The sequence below is a fragment of the Trichosurus vulpecula genome, chromosome 1 (assembly GCF_011100635.1).
Source record: "Trichosurus vulpecula isolate mTriVul1 chromosome 1, mTriVul1.pri, whole genome shotgun sequence".
Lineage (NCBI taxonomy): Eukaryota > Metazoa > Chordata > Mammalia > Diprotodontia > Phalangeridae > Trichosurus > Trichosurus vulpecula.
In genome coordinates, this window is record NC_050573.1 from 143624635 (window position 1) to 143648730 (window position 24096).

Genomic DNA, 24096 nt, shown 5'->3' on the forward strand with positions numbered 1-24096 from the left:
TTGAGAATTATTTTATGGAAAGAAATATTTCTAAAATTATTATAAACTACCCTTCCATCAGAACTACACTGCATTATTTTTGTTTAGCCTTTTCTTGGTGACTCCCATTCATTCTTATGATCATTGGTTCATTTTGTTGTGTATGCCCTCGAGGAGGCATATATCATTGTATAACTATATCTTTTAGGGGCTGTTCAGGTATTAGGGCTTAGGCCTTTCATATTATGCTCCCTGGATTGATTTTATCTATTTTTTTTTTGTGTCTGCTGATGACTACTTTTATTTTCTCATTTTAAATTTTTGCTGTTGTTTTTTTTTGAATCATTTTCTTAAATAACTGTTCTCTGCCTTAGGCCCACTTTTAATTTGCTGTGGGCTAAAAAACCCAATTGTCATATCTATTAGATTGTCTGTTAAATAGACTTTGAGCACCATTAATGCCAGAATCTTTCATAATAATACTCATGAGCTTTAGTTCAAGGGCTTTGAGTCCCTTTCCCCAGGAGATCTAGTTCTTTCTTTTTTTTATTTTTAAATATTATTTCTTGGTTTTTTGCCTCTTCAAATTTTGAGCTTTCTTGGTAAGTAACTAGACTGTGTGTGTGTTCTTTTTAAATAATTTAACTTTGAAAAAAGTAGAATTCTCTTTTGTTAAAATAATAAATTTGTAAGTGTATCATTTGGTAAAAATTCCTGAGGAATAAGTCTAACAAATAAAAGAGTAAAGTAATATATGGTTGTTATTACTGTATTTAGCCTAGGAGTGCATAGAGTCATATATTACCTATAGTGTGTCAGTCTGTTAGCATGTCTACTACCCTATTTCCAGACAGTATATTTTGCCAGAGATGTACTATATTTGTTTTGCTCTTAGTTGTTTTGGGAAGGCTTAGAGATTGTCTTTTTTTCTTTCCTTCTTTCTTTCTCTTTTTTTAAGAGAATTTCATACTTCCCTTCTCTGGTCCTGTCCAAGCTGAGTTTTCTAGACCAAGCTTTATGGATAATTAAGATTCCCATTACTGTAATCTTAGGTGTAAATACTAATAAAAAATATGAAAAAAATTTGGCCATTGTTTCTCTTATAAATATTCAAGTAATTTAAGGCCTTCTGCTAAACAATGAGACATTTACAAATGTCTTCTTCTATGAGCTTCAGGCTGAAGGCTTTTTTTTAACAATTCATCTATTCAGCTGTTTGTTAAATGCCTTTTGAATATTCAACAATGTTGATTCATTTAAGAAGCAGGAAGTAGTATAGTAGTTTTACGTTTTAGCATGCCTCAAATTTACTGTGTAAATACTGATCTATGCCAGTGTAGTGTTGACATATAGTAAGCACATAAGTACTTGTTGGGTTGAATATTTGGAAGTGAACCCCTAGACCTCTTGGCCTTAGTGTGCCATTTCGGTATGGCCAATTATAACCTGTCCTGAAGGCCTTCCCTTGAGTCTTTATCATGGACCACAGTGAGGCCTCTTACAATAAAACAAGCTGATTTTGACACTTGTGTATCAAATGGCCTGATTATTGTGTTGTGTTATTTGCTGCCACTAAATGTGGACATTTTAAAATCTTCTTGGGGAGGCATCACAGTGACTTAGCAGCATTTCAGTATTTTGCTCATTCTTAAATAATTTATTAGATGGAGAAGAAATTTAATTAAAAGGAACTTTTCTAAAGTTGTATTAGCTTTGATATGCCCCATAGAAAGAACTTCTTCCTTCTGAATCTCTTTTTCTGCTACTCTTAGCATATTTCTTTAGAGCTGAAGGGACTTTCAAGGCCATCTTGGTCAAACTCCTTCATTTTTTAGAAGAGAGGGCTGAGGCCTAGGAGGTGAAACAACTTGCCAAAGGTCAGACAAAAATAGTGACAGAGCCAGGAGAACCTTGATTGTCTAATGCTATATCCATTATGTTTTGGGGGGATGTTCAGCAAGTAATTCCATCAGTATTCCCAGTTTCTTTGACAATGAAGAGTATCAGTTGTCAGTCACGGATAAACCTTCTACTTACTGAGTTGAAATTTATGCCTTACTCACAGGTCATGTGCAGTATATTGTGTTTTGGGTATCCCCTCCTGTCTGTCCTGTAGAGACAGCCCTCCAATTTCTCTTGCAGCAGGAAACACATGCTTTTCCTATGGCTCTTCCTGGTCTGGACAAAGAGAATTAAAGAACCAGGTTAGGGATAGAGGGACACTCTCCCATCCTCCCAGCTTCTGTCATCTTCCAGAGGAATCAGGTCTGAAACGTAACTCTGTCTTTTTTGACGGTGCTTACTATTGCCTAGAAGCTACTTATCTCCCCTCCCCACCACCCTCATCCCCTCAACTTGCAGATTGTAAATTATTTCCCCAGTTAGGTTATAAATTGCTTGAGGATAGGAACTATACTCTCGTATCAACCCCATCACAGCTGTACAACACAACACTTAGTACTGTGATTTGCCATAGCAGACATTCAATAAATAATGTTTATTTTTGGGTTCAATTAATAACAAACCATTCCTACAGATGCTTGGTTTATTATAGCTGTTTCGATTTTCATATTTCATTGTTAAGTATCAATTAGTATTTATTTCTCTACTTATGTGCATTTCAACTTTTTCACTGTTCTATGCTTATTGTCCTAACTCGTAAATAACTGTTCTTGAAGTTAAGGATAGATTTTTAGGGAAGGGAATGTTTTAATTATTGTTATTATATCTCCCCCCACCATGCTTAGCACAGTGTCCTGGTTTGTAAAAAAAAAAAAAAAATGACTAAGAACTATTTGTTGAATGTTCTAACTTGGTATTCATACTTGCTGACATACTTTTTACAAGAAAAGGAGAATCAGGTTGTCTGTGGGAAAATTTAAAGAATCCTAAAGTCTTTAGGTTTAGATATTTTTTAAAAAAAAAAACCTGTCTCCAGAAATATTTTGTTTGACAAGTTTCTTGACAGCATGTAAAATAGCCAAATGTTCAGTATGCTGAACACCTTTGTTTCATTGCAGCAATCATTAACCAAATTTGTAATTAAACTGTATAAGAGGTAAAGATTTTAATTCATACCAGTTTTATGGAGTTTTCACTATGAGGCAAAAATATTTAATTTTTTTTGTACAATCAAAACTAGAGGTCTAATTAAAATAATCAAAACTGTAGGTTTGGCTATGATTGAAATTAGAGCACATTCCATTTATGCTACTTTTGATATTGTTGAGAATTTAGATATTTAATTTTTTAAAGTATTAGTCCCTCAGGCTCTTTTAGTAAGGGGCACACTTTAAATAAGTCTGATCAATTATATAAAGAAAAATACAGTTTTCTAAACAAAATGAAATTGAACAAGATGCTATACAATTTCTTTATTTCTTTATATAAAGGCCAAGTATTTGGAACCTCAAGAACCAGATGTCTATACCCCTAAATCTGTATACCAAAACTCACACATCAGTTATTGTAAAACCTCTCATGGCTATCAAGGTCCAATGGAAAAAGCACTTCATATGGATTCAGAAATTGGGTTCAAACCTAGGCCTTGCCACTCAGTGCCCATGTGACCTTGGTCACTGTTCCTCTCTCAGCTTCACTTCCCCCAATTGTAAAATTAAGGGGTTGTGTTTAATGATCTCTCATAATTCATAAGCAAAATAGATGATTCTAAGATCCTGTCTATGTCCTCTGACTTTGAGCTCTTGAGTCACTTTTCAGGGATAGTTCTAAAAGGTCTGGTAAAGTAGCATCGCATCGATGTGGTGTAGTATCCTATTGCTAACAAGTGTGCTCATAGCAGCAGGAAGGTGACAGAAAAACAACCAAAGAAAGCATAGAGTTGTGGAGATGCTTAGTAGCAAAACTTGTATATTTAAGCTCTCTATGGTATCACTGTCCTAGGAATGTTTGTAATCAAGGAAATGAAGTATTTTGTTTATTCTAAAGCTTCAGAAGCACATGTGTCAAAATGGTTATAATCATTTTGGTGCTTGAAAGGGGGGAAAGAAAAGCTTCTAGGAAGTAGTATTATGGTGAACAGTTCAGTCACTTCCATTGCAGATAAACAAGGTATTACTGTACTAATTGAATATATTGGAGACACGAATCAAGTAATCTTACCTTTTATTGATATTTTAAACCTTTTCCCCTAACATTATCAGCGAAAAGATGGATTTGGTTCTCCTTATTAAATGTGTATGAGGGAATCTCCTGGATTACAGAAGTTATTATTTATTTCTAGATGTGACCTAAATTTTTACTCTTGGTACTTAAGGTAATTATCATTTTTATTTTTTTTTTCTCATTTGAGTACAGAAGCAAACCTTAATGCAACATATTCTCCGATGTGACTATGAGGCCTGTCGACAGTACCTCTTGAATCTTGAGCAAGCAGTTGTTTTGGATCAGAATCCACAGATCCTACAGACATTCCTTAGTCATAGATGTGATGGAAATCGTAATATTTTGCATGCTTGTGTATCTGTATGCTTTCCAACCAGCAACAAAGAAACCAAGGAAGAAGAAGGTAAGCTTAAAAAGTACTTGGAAGGTAAAAATTCTCTATCTTAGCTCACAGAAGGGCATTTGAAATAGAAAGAGCTTTTCTTCGGGGGGGGTGGGGATGACAACAATATTTTTATAAATGTGTGTGCATGTTTGCATTCATACTTACTGCATACCTAATAGCCAGTGATTGATTGCAAAATTGCTTTGATATTATTTTTTGCAAGATGTTATACTTGAAATGTGTTAATTATTAAATATAAACCTCACTCCTTTGAGAATATTCAGGGAGATAAATTATGGGAAAGTTTTCGAGGTTTCACTTTATTTTGTATAATGTTTTGATTACCTTGTTTTTGTACATATGCTAATTTCTTAACTTTAATGTTTCATTAAAGCAGATCAATAATAGCATAAAACAACAATGGTCAAGCTATCTATTCCTAACTAAATGATATTTCCTATAGAATAGAAAAATTTCCTGCCTTCATCATGTTAACTGATTTGAAAAATGAATAAATAAAAGTATTAGCTATAGTTAATTGTCATTTTTCATCTTTTGCCTCTGGTACCAAATATTTTCTTATGTTTCAGAAGCAGAGCGCTCTGAAAGAAACACATTTGCAGAGAGACTTTCAGCAGTAGAGGCTATTGCAAATGCCATATCTGTGGTTTCAAGTAATGGCCCAGGTAATCGGACTGGATCATCAAGTAGCCGAAGGTAAAGGGATTTTTAACAGAAACTTTGATTTAGAGAAAAGAAGAAAGTACTCTTGTATTGAAACACTTGTAATTCTTGTAACACTTGTAATTCTGATACGATAGAGCAACCTTATTTGCAGCCCTCCTCCCTCTCCCAAAAGCCCCAAACTCCAAAATCTAGTGAAGAAATAGTACACGTTTCACTTTTCCAGGTATTTCAAATTAATCATTGTTGCACAGGAGAATCAGATACCTAATTGAAAAGAACCCCTATTTTTAATTTTTTTTTATACACACCCTGGGTCTCTGTATTAGCGTGTCTTGATAGTGAAAGGAGATATTAGGAAAATCTCTACCACTTAATTTAGGATGGTGTTACACAAAACTATTCACACCATGTTAGTGTTTTTAAGTTGTGGGATAAAGACTGTATTGCATGTTCAAAAAAAATGATTAGGTATTTGAATAGATAATATTCCAGGAAAATTTTCTTTGACAGGAAGGAAAAGCATCCTCATTTTATACTTAATGCAGGCATAATTTCTGATTACTGATGTGTCTGCCATTATGAAAAATACGTTAATGTGAAAACAAGGACTCCCATTTAAAATTTTTTATTCTCCAAGTGATACCAGAAAGCCTGCCCCTGCAAATAAAGCTTTTAGGTACAAGAAGAAATTAAGCCAAACAAAGCACCTGTTTGTGCCTTTACATAATAACCTCTCCCTCTCTCTCACTCTCTCTCTTTTTTTCTCTCTCACATACACGTATACACGCACGAGTGTGCTTTATGTTTCACAAAGTGTTTTCCGTTCAACAACCCTATGAAATAGGTAGGGAAGTCTTATCCTCGTTTTTTCAGGTGAGCAAACTGAACCTCAGGAAGCTTAAATGACTTGCTGCCGCATTCCCCACCCCAATTCCCTCATCACTCCTCACCCACTCCTCTGCCAGGGTCACAAAAATAATAAAGAGGAGCAAGTCTAATAACTCTTTAAGTTCATTGCTCTTTCCACTACACTACACTGCCTTTCTTTGTCCAATATTATCGCTTCAATGAGGCACAGAAAGTGAAATATACAAAATGAGAAATATTTTGACTCTTGTCTTCAACTTATATGTTTAGGACTCTACTAGATAGAAGGAAAGGTTTGGGTCTAAGATTTATAGAAAAATTAAATTATTCAATATTTGAATTATTTCAAGCATTTTACTTCTTCAGGGAAGGTACTGATGCAAATCAAGTTGGCTTCTCTGATATGGTTGGTCCAAATCCCACTGCTGCCATCCTTTGTTCATGTGAGGATTATTTTGAAGGCAAACACTAAAAGGAGCTTCAGGAGTGGTTAACAAATGGCTCGCAAATAATTTGCAGTATAAGCTCCTTTGAGGAACTTGCTGAAGATTTTACTGCAGTACTTTTAACCAGTTCAAAATCAGGGCGGTCTGTTGAAACAGATGAAAGCACAGGAGTCTTAATCAACGTCTGGCAATAGGAAATCCACAGAATCAGCTTCATTGATGTCATCCTGTAGGGCTTGAGAATCATGAGCTGTATGCCTAAAACTGATGCACTCTCAGTGTTAAATACTGTTATATTCCTTCAGATGATGATTTACCTCAAGTTTTGTTATGTGACTGGATAGATCCAGAGTACAAAGGGCAGATTTAGTGGAAAACATGATTGGTGCATCTGATTGCAGGTGTATTTACTCTAAAGATCGTTAATCTGGAAGACACATGACCTTCGCTTTTTTGTCACAGTGGTGTATTTGAACCATGACTGGATACTAAGGCTTCTATAGTATGGATATAACGTGCTTACAAAGAGGAAATTACACCGTCCTTGAATTCTTCCATATTGTCAGAAAATACGATGACTGCAGGCAAGCCTATAAGAAGGAAACTCAAAACTCTGAATCTTAGCAGCCAAGATGGTATCTCCTCAGTATAATCCTCAGTCACTGAGGATCCAGGTGAATCTTCATGAATTGTGTACAACGTCTTGAAGAATAATTTTCTTTTTTAAGAATCTGTAAGAGGACCTGGGCATTCTGTTAAAAATCTTTACCCAAAAGAAAATGAAGAAAAAAGGCTAAGGACAATTTAAAATTAAAAACAAAGTAAGGGGGAGGGATAACTCCTTGTTCCTCTCTTTTATAGGCATTTGATTACATCAGAACAACAAAAGTGGAAATTTGCAAGTTCTTGCTTTGTAAGCTTCATGCATTCTTCACACACCAAACCATATCGTGTACTTAGTGTATGTGAATCAAATATACAGTGCTTCCCAGTTATTGTTCATTGTATCTTAAGGCGTTTAAGGACACCAAGTGTCTACTCTTAATTAGTTAAAATTGTAGAAGTATCATTCTGTAAAAAACACAACAGATAACTATTGTCCTGATGGAGTGCCCTAGTCATAGAGCTGTGATACCTGAATAGAATTTCAGAGGAATTGAGGTCATCCGGACTCAATGAGGTAGCTTTTTATATTGTCTCGTTGGATGTTCAGTTTAAGATCACAACCTATACATTCCCAAAACGATATATTGCAGAAGAATTGTTTGTTTTATAGAAAGTATTAACCATTGAGTTCTTTTTATGTATATTTAAAATGATTGATTGCATAGATAGCTCCATGTAACTTTTTTTCAGAATACATGTACACATACACACACACACACACACACACACACACACACACACACGCTGCAAAAGCACAGTGAAATGTTCCATATTATAGAAGATATTTTCTCAAAACTTGGCAACAATGAGAATTTCTGTAAAGGTAATTTTATTTATAGTGGCATCATGGGAAATATTTATGTGATCTCAAGAAGATATATATAATACATTTAAATAGAAATTTTTTTTTTTCATAAAATACCATTACAAATGACATTTCTATTTTAAAATCATGTCCAAACTGTTACTGGGAGAGGAATGTATTCTATATATGTTGCCTGGTTCTTAAGGCTTACTCTCATTTTCTAAAGCTTTAGACATCCTAGTGAGCATAAGGATTTTTGCTGTTTATATTAGATTATTTGTAAATATTTTGTGGCCTTTGTAATTATTTTCATTTTTCTTTCAATCGGGGGTATATTTGTACAATTTCATTTTTATAGAACAAGAAGTACTAAAACTAACTGCATTTAAAAATATACCTCAAAGATCTAGTTTCTTTGTTCATTATCCTTGTGATGGGAATTATCTCTTTTTGGTATTTGTATAAGTTCAAAAACTAAACTTCCTTACTGGAAATTGATAAAATTTTTGCTTAGTATTGATTTGCCTTTGTATTACTAGGTTATTTTTAGAATACAAAGGTGGTAAGTGTTGTATAATTTCATAAAACTGCTTTAGATAGAGGCATTGTTCCCTGTTGTACTTTAGTCTAATACTTAATGATTATGAATCAGGGAATACAGTATTTGACTTTTCATATTTAACTGTTTTCACTTTTCTTGAAGTTGTAAAAGGAGTTTTTAATTACTTGTAATCCCTTTTTTTCCCCTCAAAGTGGTCGATTTGTTCCTTTATAATATAGGAGCACATGACACAATGATTATAGGACTGAACTGGAAGCTAGGCTGTTGCATGCACAAACACACACACACACTCACCCTTCAGCTCATTCTGTGAACCTAGAGTTGTCATATATGTGTCTAGAAGCAGCGTATGGCATAGTGGGAAGAGCATAAGTCTAGATACTAGGAGACCTGGCTTCTATTCATTGCTATCTCTGCCACTAACTTGATGTGTGATACTGGGCAAGCCACTTAGCCCCTCTAGCCTCACCTTTCCTCCTGCAAAATGATGAGTTTGGACCAGATGATCTTTAAGTTTCTTTCCAGCTCTGACATTCTATGTACCTTAGATTTTCCTGAATTAGAATAATATTTATTTGTAAAATATCTTTTGAACTTTGAAGAAAAAAAAGTTGTGTCTTGCTATTCATTAAATAATAGTATGGCAGCCAGATGTTAGTATTCACCTCCTTTTTTATCTGGTTGTTTCTAGTATGAGACTAAGGGAAATGATGCGACGTTCCTTGAGAGCAGCGGGTTTGGGTAGACATGAAGCTGGAGCTTCATCTAGTGACCACCAAGATCCAGTTTCTCCCCCAATAGCTCCTCCCAGTTGGGTTCCTGACCCTCCTGCCATGGATCCTGGTAAGAGCTCTTATTTTCATATAATATTTAATACAAGATGTTAAAAGAAAAGAGACTGATGTCCTCTGTGGAATAAAGAATGTTATTTATCTATGTAATATCTAATAGTTTTAGTAATCTAGCTACCAAATAATTTCTTTGAGAAAGCCGTTAATTTTAAAATTTATTGAAATGCTAGAAATAGGTTTTTAAATCACTTCAAGCATCTCTTCTCTATTAGGATATTGTCTTTATATTCTTTTTAAAAAAGTTAAACCCTTTATATGTTAATAATCAGAGTAGTCATTAATCTAAGTGGATTCGTTTTATTGTATTTTTTAAAAAAATCCATTTTGATCCTGACTTGACCTCTGGCTAGCAGTAAAGCCTTAAGGTCAGTTAAGAGAGCAATTTGTTAGGGATATGTTTTATATAATGATGTACATCCTGCTGTTCTGTTTACTGAAAGATGGTGACATTGATTTTATCCTGGCCCCCGCTGTGGGATCTCTTACCACAGCAGCGACTGGCACTGGTCAAGGACCAAGCACCTCCACCATCCCAGGTGAGAATCCACTGTTTATCTGCATAGGCATTATGAAAAAGAAGAAGGTTCGCTTTGCATATAGGCTTCTACATATACACGTTTTACCTAAAGTTCTGTTGTCTTGATTTAAAAAGTATCTAATCTCCTTTAAATTAACATTTTACACTCCAGCAAAAATGTGGCATATATGTAGAGATATCCCTAGAATTTATTCAGGTTTGTAAAAGTATTCTGAACTTAGAAAAATTATTTTAATGAAAATAATAACTCATGACTAATAGTAGATTTTTTCTTAACAAAATGATCTATTTAATCACTTAACTTAATACATAATTCTGGGTTATATTTTATATTACACAGATTTTGATGTTTTGTTACAAATCTCTTGTGTTTAATTACAGGTCCTTCCACAGAGCCGTCTGTAGTAGAGTCAAAGGATCGAAAAGCAAATGCTCACTTTATACTAAAATTGTTATGTGACAGTGTTGTTCTGCAGCCTTATTTACGAGAACTCCTGTCTGCCAAGTAAGACATTTTAATTTATTTTTCACTTTAAAATTCAATTGATGTTGTTATTTAAGTAACTCTTTGAAATGTTTTCATGTGAAATATTAAAAATTCTTTTATCTTAACATTTTTCTTTAAGAAAATTCTAATCCTGTTTTACTCACTTGGTTCTCCAGCCTTTTGTTCAAAGTTGTTATATCTTGCCATTATTTAATAAACATTCAGAAATACAAATTAATTTACTTATCAAAAGCAAATTAGGTGGGGCTTCTCTGCCAGTACAGTACATTACACATTTGTGTGTGTCTGTGTCTGTATGTGTGTGTGTGTGTGTGTGTGTGTGTGCACGCACGCATGCACACACTTGTGACACTTCTACATTACTCATAATCATAAAGATTTATTTCTCATACGTATTGAAATTAGTGTTACCCAATCATGGGGCAAGTCAGAATTGCCCACTCTTTTTGGCCATGAATTAAAGGGCAATGGCTTATTTTCATATAATGCTTCTTATATCAAAAAGATGGTATTTTGTCTCAAGAGCAAATGAGTACAATTTATCATTTGCTAGGTTCATGAGCGCAGTTATAAGAATTATGTCTTCAGAGTTCATGCACCTGGATTTAAATTCGTCCTCTGTTACTGCGTGTGATTGTGGACAAGTTACTTGTCATCTTTGAGCCTTGGTATTTTCACATTAAAATTAATGAAGGAATTAAATTACATTACTTACATGGTTCTTTTTCTCACTTGAGCTATGATCCTGGGAAACAGGATTTTAGTTTGTTCACTGTCATTCCTAATGGCAGCAACTACCTTTAAACTAAATCATTAAATTATAAAGAGGGTAGTCTAGTTTGGACCAGTCACCACTCAGTTTGCTAACTGCTGGCATGCATTATGACAGAGATACTAGAATGTCGATCAGTAAGTATTTATAAAGAATCTGCTGTTTTCTGGTACTATACTCGGTGCTGGGGATACAAATATAAAGAATGAAACTAAACTCAATTCTCATGGAAGACAAGTCATTTATGAGGCAGCAAGGTAGCGTAGTAGACAGAATGTTAGACTTGGAGTCAAGAGTTCAACTCTTGCGTTAGATGCTTACTAACTAGGCAAATCATTTAACCTTTCTCAGCTTTAGTTTCTTCACTGGTAATATGGTGATAATAGGAGAACCTACAGTTGTGAGCATTAAATGAGAGAAAGTATGTAAAGTGCTTTGCAGACCTTTCAAATGCTAGGTACATATATATGGAGAACGACTTCAGGTAGTTGGGGAAAGTCAGTTACAGCTTTGGGAAGGTGTCAGAAAATATTTCATTTACATGGCGTTGCTTGAATTGTGTTTGGAATAAAGAAAAGAGAGATTGTATAAGGATGAGATGAGGAGAGAATCCATATTTATGTACACAGAAACAGTGTGTCTTTCTACTGCATTTCTTTGAATCTGATTTCGTATTCAGACTGATATTTTAGAGTATTATCCCTGAGTCCTCTTTGTATATTTAGGTTTGCTTTCCTTTTATTTAAAAAAAAATTCCAGCAGTAAATTATTTTCTCTTTAGTTTGAATTTTCTGTCATAATGTCTCCAGTATCAAAATTACAAGGTATGGGCAGTAATGGAGGAATGACAGCTTAGTATTCCTTATTGCTATTAATTGTACACCTATACACAAAACCATGAAGTTATCAGAAAAAGATTGAACTCTAACATATAGTGTGAAAGTACTGGACTCGGAACCCAGACAACATTGGCCAGGTCACTTGACCTTTCCTGTACTGCATTTTCTTAATTTGTTAAATGAGGGCGTAGGAATCTGAAGCTGATCCATAAAGTCTTTTCTAGCTCTGAATCTTAGGAGTTTCATGTTAGACATAGTAAGTTTGAATAGATGGACATCAAAGTGGAATTACTTAAACCACAATGTGAGATGCGGTGTGTAACGAGAGCTTGGAAGATCAATACAAAAATCTTCATTTGTGTCATATTGCAGCTGTGTCAGTCTCTGAATGGGAAGAGTAGAGAGAGAGAGAGAAGCAAATTTTTTAGCATTAATCCTTGAGGAGAAAGAAGACCCAGCAAAAAATCAGGAAGAGACGTGGTCCCTTCCATGCCTAATTTTTTAATTGAATTGAGATAATGGGTCACTAAACCCAAGGAAAGGGAAACTTCCTTTTTCCTGTGAATGCATTATCTTCTTCATCTATATAGTTCTGTTAACAGTGACTGTTGCTTTTTTTTTTAATCTTTGAATTCCTAATAACTCTATTACAGTGTTTTGTGTATGTAGTTGATACTTAATACATATTCTTTGAATTTAATTCTTTTGAGAAATCAATCAAACATTTCAAGCATTAGTAGAAATACTAATTAGTAGAAATAGTTTAAGTTATAATATGAGATTCTTCTTATCCTAGGGATGCAAGAGGTATGACACCATTTATGTCTGCAGTAAGTGGCCGAGCTTACCCTGCTGCAATCACCATCTTAGAAACAGCACAGAAAATTGCAAAAGGTAAATTCGTGTAATTTCCTAAATGTACTATTTGTGCACTTCATGTTAAAATTTTTTTTCTTGTACTTATAGAAATGATAATTACATTTTTAATGGAAATTTCTCTTTAGAAAGAGTTTTCTTTTGTGAAATATCTCTCTCAGCTCTCCTGACAAATCAGGGGATGTAAATTTCTTAACATACTTTTTTGTTTCTCATTAGAATGTATGCTCTTAGCAAGTAGGGGTGATTTTATTCTTTGTGTTGGTATACATAGTACCTATCATATAGTACACATGTAACAAATCTTCTGAAAGGGTTGATTATGGATAGCAGTTAAGAAATGCATTAGATTTGTTTTTCTTTGACCTACCTTTCTGTCCTGGGCAGAGATATAATAATGTAGAAAGATTCTTGAATTTATCTAATTGCTTAGTATTTCAACTCAATATAGTCTAAGTAGCTTCAATTAGGCCATAGCCTACAAGTTGGAGTGTGTGTAACTCAAATTTTACTTTCCTTTTTGCTACACAACACCTCCTCCTTAATTAAGAGAGTCACTTCCCACACACGACTCTTTCACCTCTCCTCTTTCACTTTTCCAAATGTCATCTGAATTTGTGTCATCAAGTGTTTCTCCCCATTATTGTTTACTGCACATTTTCCACATTTAATTTCATCTACATTATAAAGGAGGAGAGCTCTTTGATTTTCTTAGTACCAATAGTGAATGAGTACATGAATTGTTATCTTTTGACTATCTCTCCGTGTTAGTAATGGATATTAAAGTAAGACAAAGGACTCCCAGTTCCTTTTTTTTTTGTCTGCTGCCTGTGTCCTTAAGATAACATTTTTATTACAGTATGCTCTTTTAAAAATACATTTTATTGATACATTTTGTTTTTTATCACTTATATTTACAATTCCTCCTTCTTTTAATAATAAGGAAAAAGGAGAGAGTGCCAGCTAAGCAAAATTAATATTTAAAAAAGAACAAAATTAAGATCCAAAAAAATCCAGTATTATGTAGTATTCTAATATCAAAATCCATTCTTATAATTACCTTTCAACCATGTATAAAACCACAGAAAAAGAAGGAGCATACAAACCTCATCCCAAGTATCCCTTATCTAAATATTAAACATCTCTATAGCAAAGACTCTTCTTTCAACATTTTGCAGCTTGTCCTCTACCTTCACAGGTAATCTCCACTGGTCCTCTGGTATATAAGCTATAATAGGGAGACTTTTAAAAATGGGAAAAAATGCTGTAGTTTCTTTTCCCCATGCTCCTTCCCCTTCTCCCTCTCACCCCTTAAGCAGAGAGGGTTCATTTTCTCAATTTTTTATACAACAAGCTCTCCCCCAATAAGAACTTTGACTCTAAAAGGCTTTTATCTCTAGCTAACATGTAGGGCCCTTCCCACTTGGACTTGAGAAAACCAACTTCTCCAGTGCTATCATACTTAGTTTTACTCTCCCTCCAAATACTGGTAAAAACTTAGATTCCAGTCAAGGATAAGTCTCATGCTCATCTTGCCAAGTAAGGATCTGCCCCCTTCCAAAATGTGTTCCCCTTGTGAAGTTTATGCTTAAGAATTCAGTCCTCAATTTTCTAGGATAACTGGATTATGGGTCATGTAAATTTAGAATAACCTTTTAGAGGTGGTGAGACTTGGTAAGAATTAAGGCCACCTCATTGTGAGTTGAAGGAAGAGTTAGTGGCAGAAGGCATGAGTGATAGATGTGAAAGAGAGGTGTCAGTGACCTCAATTTCTTTTGTAAAATATGAGGCAAGGCTCTCAGCTGAGAGGGTAGGGCAATAGGGTGCCATAGGAGATTTGAAGGAGGAGGAAAAAGTTTAGAAGAGCCACTGTGAAGAGTGGGATAGTGAATTGATAAAGAGAGGTATAGTAGGATTGCCTATCAGCAGTGAGAGCCTGTAATGGACCCACTCAGAACAGTTGTGTAATTTTTCTCCACCTTTATTCAGCAGCTTGTATGTAGGAGTAAAAATGGCATACAGAATGAGTGTTCCAACATTGAGGCCAGAATGATAAAAGGTTTAGGAATTCAAGAGAGGAGGACAGAGTAGAATTGAATTGCTTCATCTATGAGATCAACATAGGAAAAATAGGAGAGAGCGGCAGCTGGTCCAAAAGAGATTGCTTAGGAGAAAATTGAGGGGTTAAAGGATTAGAGATCATGGTGGGAAGAGGAGGATTATGTAAGGAAAGACAGGAAGAGAGGAAAAGCCAATAGATTAGGATTTTAGAATTCCTCGATGTGAAGGAAGTATATCTGTGAGTGATGGCAAGATCAAGGGTATGACCATCATTGTTTGTTATGTGGATACTATGGCTACAGACATAAAGGGGACCATAAAAGATAAAATAGAACATTTGGATTACATGTAATTAAAAATCTTTTGCAGGAGCAAAATTGATACAGGTCTGAGAAGGGAATTTAAGATAAGATTCCCATCCTGTCTTCTTAGATGAACTATCTCCACTTTTTAAAGAAGTTTTATTGATGTTTTGTTTTTTCATTACAAATTACATTGGAAGTCCCTAGACACAATGTAAAACAGTTAAGCAAAACTAACAATAAAATGACCTCATCTGTAAGTGCATGAAACATTCCACATCTGTAGCATCCTCCCAACCTCTGTATTAAAGATTTTTTTTAACAAATCTTTTTTTCATTTCCACTCCATTGGGAATAAAAGGAAAGAAAAGAAAAAACAAATTCTTTGTTACAAATATGCATAGTCAAACAAATCCTCCCATCTTTTCAGATGAATTATTTAGCCTGCCTCTAATTGTGTATTGTTGCTATTTCATGATGTGTAATATTCTACGTCACTTGGTTGGATTTCATTCTGCATATTCTTTAGACTTTAATACTTAATAGTTTAATATTTATATTGTATGTTTGAGGAAAAACTAAATGACAATGATAGAATTATTTTATATGAATCATTGTTCTCAATCCTGATAGCAGAGGCATCTTCAAGTGAAAAAGAAGACGATGTATTTATGGGAATGGTTTGTCCATCTGGCACGAATCCTGATGATTCTCCTTTGTATGTCTTGTGTTGCAATGATACATGTAGTTTTACCTGGACTGGAACAGAGCATATTAATCAAGTAAGTAATACTATGTAGCATGGAATGTGAAATATTAATTGTAATGAAGGATTAAGATTCTAAAAAATGTTTCTCCAGTTCCAATCTCCTTGTCTTCTACTCTCCCTTTACACTTGAAATTCATAAACTGTGGGTACCAAACAATCAGATAATTTTCAGGTTTTGTATTAAAGATTTTCATTAAAAAAAGAATTATTTTAATTCCGTATTTAAAGGAGTCGTGATTTTATCTGTATGAATACTTCCTCAACCAGTATAGATAACCAACCATACCTTAGTAGCTGTTGTGATTTGATTTGCTCCCTCTGGAGAAAAAGAAAAAAAGAATGGAAAAAAAATCACCTGGCTTAATACCTGGTTGTGGGCCTCAAAAAATATTTATTTTTAAAAATTTTTTTCAAGATGAGAATAGGACAAGTTAAGCAATATCCTTGATGGAAGGCTATGTTAACAAAATCTGAATTCATGCAATATACCATTATAGTTTAAAGACTAGTAATATCATCAGGTCTACAGAACCTAGTTAGGTAATTTGATGTACATGTATGTCTTTCTATGCAGCAAACATAGAATCTATTTTCAGAAAACAATGTTTTTTAAAGTGCTAGTTTTAATACTGCACTTCTTTGTGTGTAATATGTGGAATGACTTTCCCCAGTGGCACAGTGAAGTAGCAATGTATTTGGAGTCTTGAGAACCCAGCCTCAAATTCTGCTTTTGTGATGTACTTTGCATGATTCATGGCAAGTTACTGAAACTCCAGGGCCCAAGTTTCCTTATCTTTGAGATGATAAGGATCCATGATCCTGTGATTGAGTTTTACCCTCATTGTACTTGAACAGTTGCCAAACCTATGGAAAAGAAATTGTTGACATTGTCTGTTACAGCCGTACAACTTTAAAAATTTAATTGTTATTTTTATGTTGTACATTTTGATTTTAGGATATTTTTGAGTGTCGAACTTGTGGATTATTAGAATCACTTTGCTGTTGTACAGAATGTGCAAGAGTTTGTCATAAAGGTCATGATTACAAGTAAGTATTAGTCTTGATTTTCCTAGAGCCTCCCACATAAGCTTTAAAAATATCGATGCAGTTGATTAGTACTGATTAGACTGACTGGCAGGCACGAGAGTCACCCTTTCTCCAGGAGCTGAATATGATTGCCCAGTTGTGCTGGGTGTGCACCTCTGACGCTTCTTCATCTTGTACATCCAGTGCTTTTCAGTGCATATTTTAAAATGGGCTCACAAGTTCCACAAGTTTCAATACGTACCTATTCAAATGACATTTTACTTGAGAAATATTTTCAGAACTTTAGTTTGAAGATTGCTATATGTGTTCTTTCTAGACTCAAGCGCACTTCCCCGACAGCTTACTGTGATTGCTGGGAGAAGTGCAAATGTAAAACCCTCATTGCTGGGCAAAAATCTGCGCGTCTTGATCTACTTTATCGGCTGCTCACCACCACTAACCTGGTCACTCTGCCAAATAGCAGGTGAGTATAGAGATCAGCGTGCACACAGCCAGTTTGGTCTCCTCATTTCTATTTACATGTACACCAGGAAATAGAAATGGGTGGTATTAGTAGACATCTTTTTCTATCTTACTGTTTTATGTGACCCTTTGGCTCTCTTGTTCCCTAGGGGAGAACACCTTCTCCTATTTTTAGTCCAGACTGTGGCCAGGCAGACGGTGGAGCACTGCCAGTATCGGCCACCTAGAATCCGAGAAGACCGCAACCGGAAAACTGCAAATCCTGAGGGTGAGGAAGGTGCAATTAGTTCAAGGGTAAAAAGTAAAATCCCAGGCCCTCATCACTCTTACTTCTCTTTTTACTGTCTTCTAGATTCAGATATGCCTGATCATGATTTAGAGCCACCAAGATTTGCTCAACTTGCTTTGGAGAGGGTTTTACAGGACTGGAATGCCCTGAAATCTATGATTATGTTTGGTTCACAAGAGAATAAAGATCCGTATGTATTAGTCAGTAAATTTTCATTTTAGTAATTTGTATTTACATAGGCTAGACATTTGAATGTAATTTTTCTGTCATTTTTTTCAAGTCTCAGTGCCAGCAGCAGAATAGGTCACCTTTTGCCTGAAGAGCAAGTATACCTTAATCAGCAAAGTGGCACAATTCGGTTGGATTGTTTTACACACTGCCTTATAGTTAAGTGTACAGCAGACATTTTGGTGAGTAACTTGAATGTTTACTTTGACCTCGTTAAAGTGTTACTTTAAAATTTTGTTAGGAATTTATATTGTCTAAAATATTAACTTTACAAGTATATTCCTATTCACTTTGAATAAACCATAGAACTTGAGGATTGGGAATTTTGGTTTAATCTGTCATCAAGCATTTATTAAATAATAAATATAAATATTTATTAAATATTGAATATGTGCCAGGTACTTATGCTGGGCCCTGGAAATACATAAAGACAAAAATGAAACTGCTGGCCCTTAAGGAACTTGTAGAAAAGGATTTGTACTTGTATGGATATTTATAATGCATCAAAAATAAATAGGAGGAAATTTCAAGGGGTATAGAGTAGCTAGCCAGGAAGAGGTCTCTTGTAAAGAAGTGTTGCTTGAACTACACTTAGGGATTCTAAGTGGCTTAATTTAAAGTTAAAACAGAAACTTCCCTCTTTTGGACTTAATGACATTCTTCTGAGGTAGATATTTAGCCTCTTTTCCAATTAGTGTACTGTCTCAAAGAGTATTATGTGTATCACTTGTCATTGTATTATAGATGTAGGTGCTGTAGAAGGATTGGACTGAATTTATACTTCCCCTAGACACATCCCCCTGGAAGGTGTTTTGGGTTTTTTAAATAATATTTAGTAGTGTTCCGTTGTGGTTAATTGCTGTATAATAGGTTTTGTTTCCTCTGTGTGCTGAACCCTTCTAAAATTGGCTTTCAGCAGCTTTCCCCTCCCCTTTCCCACACCAAAACAAACAAACAAAAACAAAACAAAACCCACTACTCTGTTAATTTGTGGATTCCAACTTAGATGAGTTCTGTTTAATCAGAGTGCTTTCTTGTCATGTGACTAATGACCAGTTTTCAGAATTCTTTTATGGTTGAATTTGACTTTTTTTATTTCAAGCATTGTTCAAATGAAAACCATATACTGAATTTTACAATAGTGCTAAATAAAAATAAATAGGGGAATTTCGTGGCATTTCAAGAGTGATTATAATTGGAGTACTCTGTTGTTTAGCTTTTAGATACACTGCTTGGTACTCTTGTGAAAGAACTACAAAATAAATACACACCTGGTCGTAGAGAAGAAGCTATTGCTGTTACAATGAGGTTTCTGCGTTCAGTGGCAAGGGTTTTTGTCATTCTTAGTGTGGAAATGGCCTCATCCAAAAAGAAAAAGTAAGAGTCTACTTTCGATATTCTTTTGTGGGTTTTTTGGGCATGTAGTTTTTTTAGCATGTTGATTATATTCAAAGGATTATTAAATAATTTATTCTTATTTTTTCAGCAACTTTATTCCACAGCCAATTGGGAAGTGTAAACGAGTATTTCAAGCATTGTTGCCATATGCTGTGGAAGAACTGTGTAATGTAGCAGAATCTTTGATTATTCCAGTTAGGATGGGGATTGCTCGTCCCACTGCTCCTTTTACTCTGGCTAGTACTAGTATAGATGCCATGCAGGGCAGTGAAGAGCTCTTTTCTGTGGAGCCTCTACCACCAAGGCCATCATCGGACCAGTCTAACAGGTAAATTTCATTTCTGGTGCTTGTTCTCAATAACACATTAGCTGGGTGCCAGCAGCAGCAGTCTTCTGAATTCCATCTGTCTCCATTAATGTTTATGGTACACAAGTCTAGTAAACTTTTGGCTTGACTGGGCTATATGACTGCTAACAACATATATTTGTTAAATAGTTCTGCATAATCTTAGTGGTCTTACTGGAAACCTCTTACATGTATTACTTTTTCTGTCTCTCTTCATCATGTGTTGACCCGGAAAGGACTGTAAACCTAGATGCTTATTTATCTTCATCTACCTCATTGAGCTACAGTTTCCTTTGCCCAGTGTCACAGAGCAGGAAAAATTGAAGAACATAGTAAAAGTATAATAATTGAATCGTGGGCCAAAGATGATCGATCTTGAGGCTTTAAGTCCCTCTCCACACAACTGCCAAAGTGATCATCCTAAAGCACAAATCCGACCTCATCACTACTCTGCTCAGTGCGCTCTCTTGATTCAATTCCCTGTTAACGTCTAGAATCAAAGTACTCACTTTGACATTTAAAGCCCTTAGTAACCTCATCCCATCCTACCTTAGTAAGCGTTCCCTTTGATATGTACTGAGGTCCCAACCAAACAAGACCTTTTATATTTCTAAAACAAAGTGGTGTTCCACTGTCTACTTCTGTAACTTACTAGGTCCACCAGGAGGGCACATGCTGTTTTCCTTTTGTCTTGGTAATTCCCCTAAGTGCTTAATAAATACCCTTTGATGGTTTGGTGAACCCAAATGGGCTTTATTTGTCTTGGTCTTTTAGCAGGCTTCTGATTATATAATTCTATGTCCTTTAGTCACTCTTGTTCACAGATAACATTTTGTGGGCATTCTCTGGAGTTTGAAGACGATGTTTAAAAGCTTGTGTTCTAGACACAAGGGAGAGGATGTTAATCCTTTCTTTTGTAGGTTCCTTAGGGCCATTTTGTTTAGACCTCACTCATTTCATATTTTTATCAAATAAAGTGTCAATTTCCCACTGTTTGAGTATCACATTAATATTGCCTGGCTGTTTACTGTCAACCAAAAGGGTTTTAACTAATTCCATCAAATTTGTTTGGCGTTTTCCTTCCCTTTTCTCTCAGAGCACCCATCTTGTGTTTAGTTTGCCGAGAGACACTTTAGTTCTTCATCTTTTATGATGTAGGCATTTTTATCCTAAACGGTTTCTGACTACATCAGGCCTTCTTCTTTTGCAGATGTTCCCAAAGTGTGCGATACCGCCCCTAGGGGGTGCTGGAACAATGGGGGAAGTGAGGGGGTGGTAGTAGTAACTTCAGGTACAATTGGGTGGTGTCGAATTAAAATAAGGGGGTAGGTAGAAGCACAAGGAAAGAAGAGAAGAGAAGAAAATTTTGAAAAACCATTCGGATATGTTTCATCTGTTGTGTAACAGAGTTAAAGCCGTAGTGATTATACTGTTTTTGAAATAAACACACGAAATGCAAGTTATAACCAATCAGTGGTCAAGTCTGCTGACAGATCTTAACAAGTAAGCGTTGGCAGACAAGTCCAGCATGCGGAGGCAAGGAATATGTGCTGTGGTGACTTGTTTACAATACAATACTATAGGATTATGTGACGCAATATTGCATCATCAAATTTGAATGCAAGAGAAAAATCCACAGGTTTACAGTATACTAAATTTAAGATGCATCATTTAATATATATATATATATATATATATATATATTTGAAATTTGTGTCATTTCAAAAAAAAACTTAGGTTAAAAAGAAAGTAGATTTCCAGAGGGGTGCTGAATAATTTTTTTTTAAAGGGGGCAGTAGGCCTCTGTTCTTGTGAATGACTCAAGATGACTAGGTTTTCTGACTGTTAAAAAGAGCCAGGGGAAATTTTTTATTTTTTTTTTAATTTTTTTATTTTTTTTATTTTTTGCATCTACAAGACATAACACATGTAAAGTGCTATAAATGCTACCTGTCGTCGTTTTCACAAACAAAAATGGAGTTATTAACAAAACAAAACTCTATGGAGAGTTTGTTTTTTATTTACCTTATTCAGTAAAAGCAAATCTATAAAAATCTTTCAGTTTATTTTAGCAAATATTCAGCATCTATTGTATGCAAATTTCAGATAGGATGGTTAATATCCTTCTATAAATGATAAAGGTTCATTGGTAGCAAGCACATTTTGTATAATTAAATGGCAACAGTGCTTAAGAGTATTTGGTTCCCTCCTGTAGATTAAACATTAGAGTGTATCCTCTTTTACATCTGGAACATCTTTGGTTTTTGCAGGCTATTTTTATCCATGAAAATGGAGAATAATATTCTGGTGGCATCATTCTGTCTAGAGCCTTCAGGGGTTTTTTTGATAGCTGAAGCATAAACATGAGATGAGACTTGCAATTACTTTAAGCACACAGTATTTTGCAACAGTTTTGTTAGGAAAAGAAAAATGTCTTGCTAAATACTACAAAGGCAGTAAATGGGTTTAATGATACTGTCCTGTTAATCAGTATTCATTTATTAAGCTCTCATCATGTACGAGACACTGTTAGGGGCTGGAAGTAGAAATACAAATCATGAAACAACCCTTGCTGTCAAGGAGCTTACATTTTTTCGAAGGTGGTAACAGGTATATATCTGACTGTGCAGATCTTTTAAATACTTCTGAAACAAATGCATAGGATTCAAGGGGTGTGGGGAGTAAGGATCAAGAACAGTTTTCTAAAGGCAGTAGTGTTTTGGAATGGAGAAGGAAGGGAAGAAGCATCTATTAAGTGCTTTCTCTGTGCCAGCACTTTTACAATATTATCTCATTTGAACCTTGGCAACAAATCTGTGAGGTAGATACTATTATTATCCCTATTTTACAGTTGAAGAAACTGAAGCCAATAATTAACTGATTTGCCCAAGGACACACAGGTCATAAATGTCTGGGGTTTTTCTTAGTCCAGGCCTGGTGCTGGCTCTCTGCCCTGGGCTGCCTTTCTCCCTAAGAAAATGCATTGCATTGGGGGCGGGGGAGAGGAGGGGTGATTAGAGGAAGGGCAGTGAAGCAGGAAATGAAAGACTGTGTTTTAGGAATAGAAAAAATACCAGTTAGATGAAACATACAATGTCGTTAGGAGAACAGCGTATAATGAGACTAGAAAAAATGGATCTGGGCCTCATTTTGAAGAATTTAGAAAACTAAACTGAGGAGTTTATAGTTAATCATAGAGGCTACCAGGGACCCATTAGAAGTTGATGAGGTGAGAGTAATGATTAAATCTACTGAAGGCAAATCATTTTTGCAGCTGTGTGAAGTGGATTGACTAGGGAAAACAATTATGACCTAAAGTCATAGCTTTGTGAATTGAGAGAAGGGGTCAGATATGACAGATGTGAAAGTAGAAATGACAAGCTTTGACAACTGATTAAATATATGGGATGAGAGGTTGAGAGTAAATCCAAAGTTATGAACTTGATAAACTAGAATATTGGTGCCTTCAGCAGAAATGGGGAAGTTTTAAAGAGGGGGCTTGTGGGAAAGGCAGTAAGTTCTGTTTAAGACATACCCAATTTGAGATACTTCAATGGCATCCAGTTTGAAATGTCCAGTAAGCAATTGTTGATGTAGGACTGAATCTCTGGAAAGAGCTAGGGCTATAATATGCAGATCTTTGAGTCATCTGCATAGTGATAATAATTAAATCCCTGGGAACTGGTTAGATCTCCTAGAGATAGTTTGGAGAGAAATGAAAAGAAGTCCCAGAATAGAGCCCTGGGGAAAATAGGCTGCAGAATGTAGATTGTGAGCCAGCTAAGGAGACTGAGGAATGTTCTGAAAGTGAAAGGAGATTCAAGAGAATACATCACAAAAACCCAGAGAGGAGGAAGTAGTGCCTTCATTCCCCATCCTCTCCCTGAGGACTTTTGTTTTTTGCTGATTAGCACTAATATTTGGGATCCAAATTTAGTGCAGTTTTTTTGTACTAAACTTGTAATCCTATTCTGATGCCTTCATTCATTGTGGTATGGTGATGACCTTGAGATGTGGAAGCTTTACCAGTATAGTATAATGTCTGCCAGATGCAACTTAGGATGGTGACTGCCTAAGACCCTGGTGCTTTATAAAAATCTGTCCTTGAAGGACCAATCCACTAAGGTTACTAGTAAATATCAATTCATTTTATCTGCCTCAAAAACTACTAAAAACAATTTATAAATACCATTGAATACCACTTAAGTTTTCTGGTAGGCAGTGCACTGTTTAATGGCCTCAGACACTTATAGCTGTGTGCGCCTGGGCAAGTCACTTAATATGGCTT

General features: G+C 35.3%; 1 protein-coding gene across 5 annotated transcripts in view; it reads left to right on the forward strand.

Annotated features, from left to right (window-relative positions):
• UBR5 (ubiquitin protein ligase E3 component n-recognin 5) overlaps nucleotides 1-24096 on the forward strand; it is a 187746-nt gene that overhangs the window by 121740 nt on the left and 41910 nt on the right. For 3 of the 5 annotated variants that reach the window (XM_036764156.1, XM_036764182.1, XM_036764189.1), the window contains 14 exons: nucleotides 4297-4507; nucleotides 5080-5206; nucleotides 9214-9365; nucleotides 9814-9909; nucleotides 10293-10416; nucleotides 12827-12924; nucleotides 15903-16051; nucleotides 16994-17085; nucleotides 17402-17548; nucleotides 17697-17815; nucleotides 17900-18026; nucleotides 18117-18246; nucleotides 19281-19441; nucleotides 19551-19790. In XM_036764156.1, the coding sequence (XP_036620051.1) occupies nucleotides 4297-4507; nucleotides 5080-5206; nucleotides 9214-9365; nucleotides 9814-9909; nucleotides 10293-10416; nucleotides 12827-12924; nucleotides 15903-16051; nucleotides 16994-17085; nucleotides 17402-17548; nucleotides 17697-17815; nucleotides 17900-18026; nucleotides 18117-18246; nucleotides 19281-19441; nucleotides 19551-19790 (1973 nt within the window). The remainder of the gene's footprint in view (nucleotides 1-4296; nucleotides 4508-5079; nucleotides 5207-9213; nucleotides 9366-9813; nucleotides 9910-10292; nucleotides 10417-12826; nucleotides 12925-15902; nucleotides 16052-16993; nucleotides 17086-17401; nucleotides 17549-17696; nucleotides 17816-17899; nucleotides 18027-18116; nucleotides 18247-19280; nucleotides 19442-19550; nucleotides 19791-24096) is intronic. The other 2 variants (XM_036764165.1, XM_036764175.1) reach the window with 2 other exon arrangements.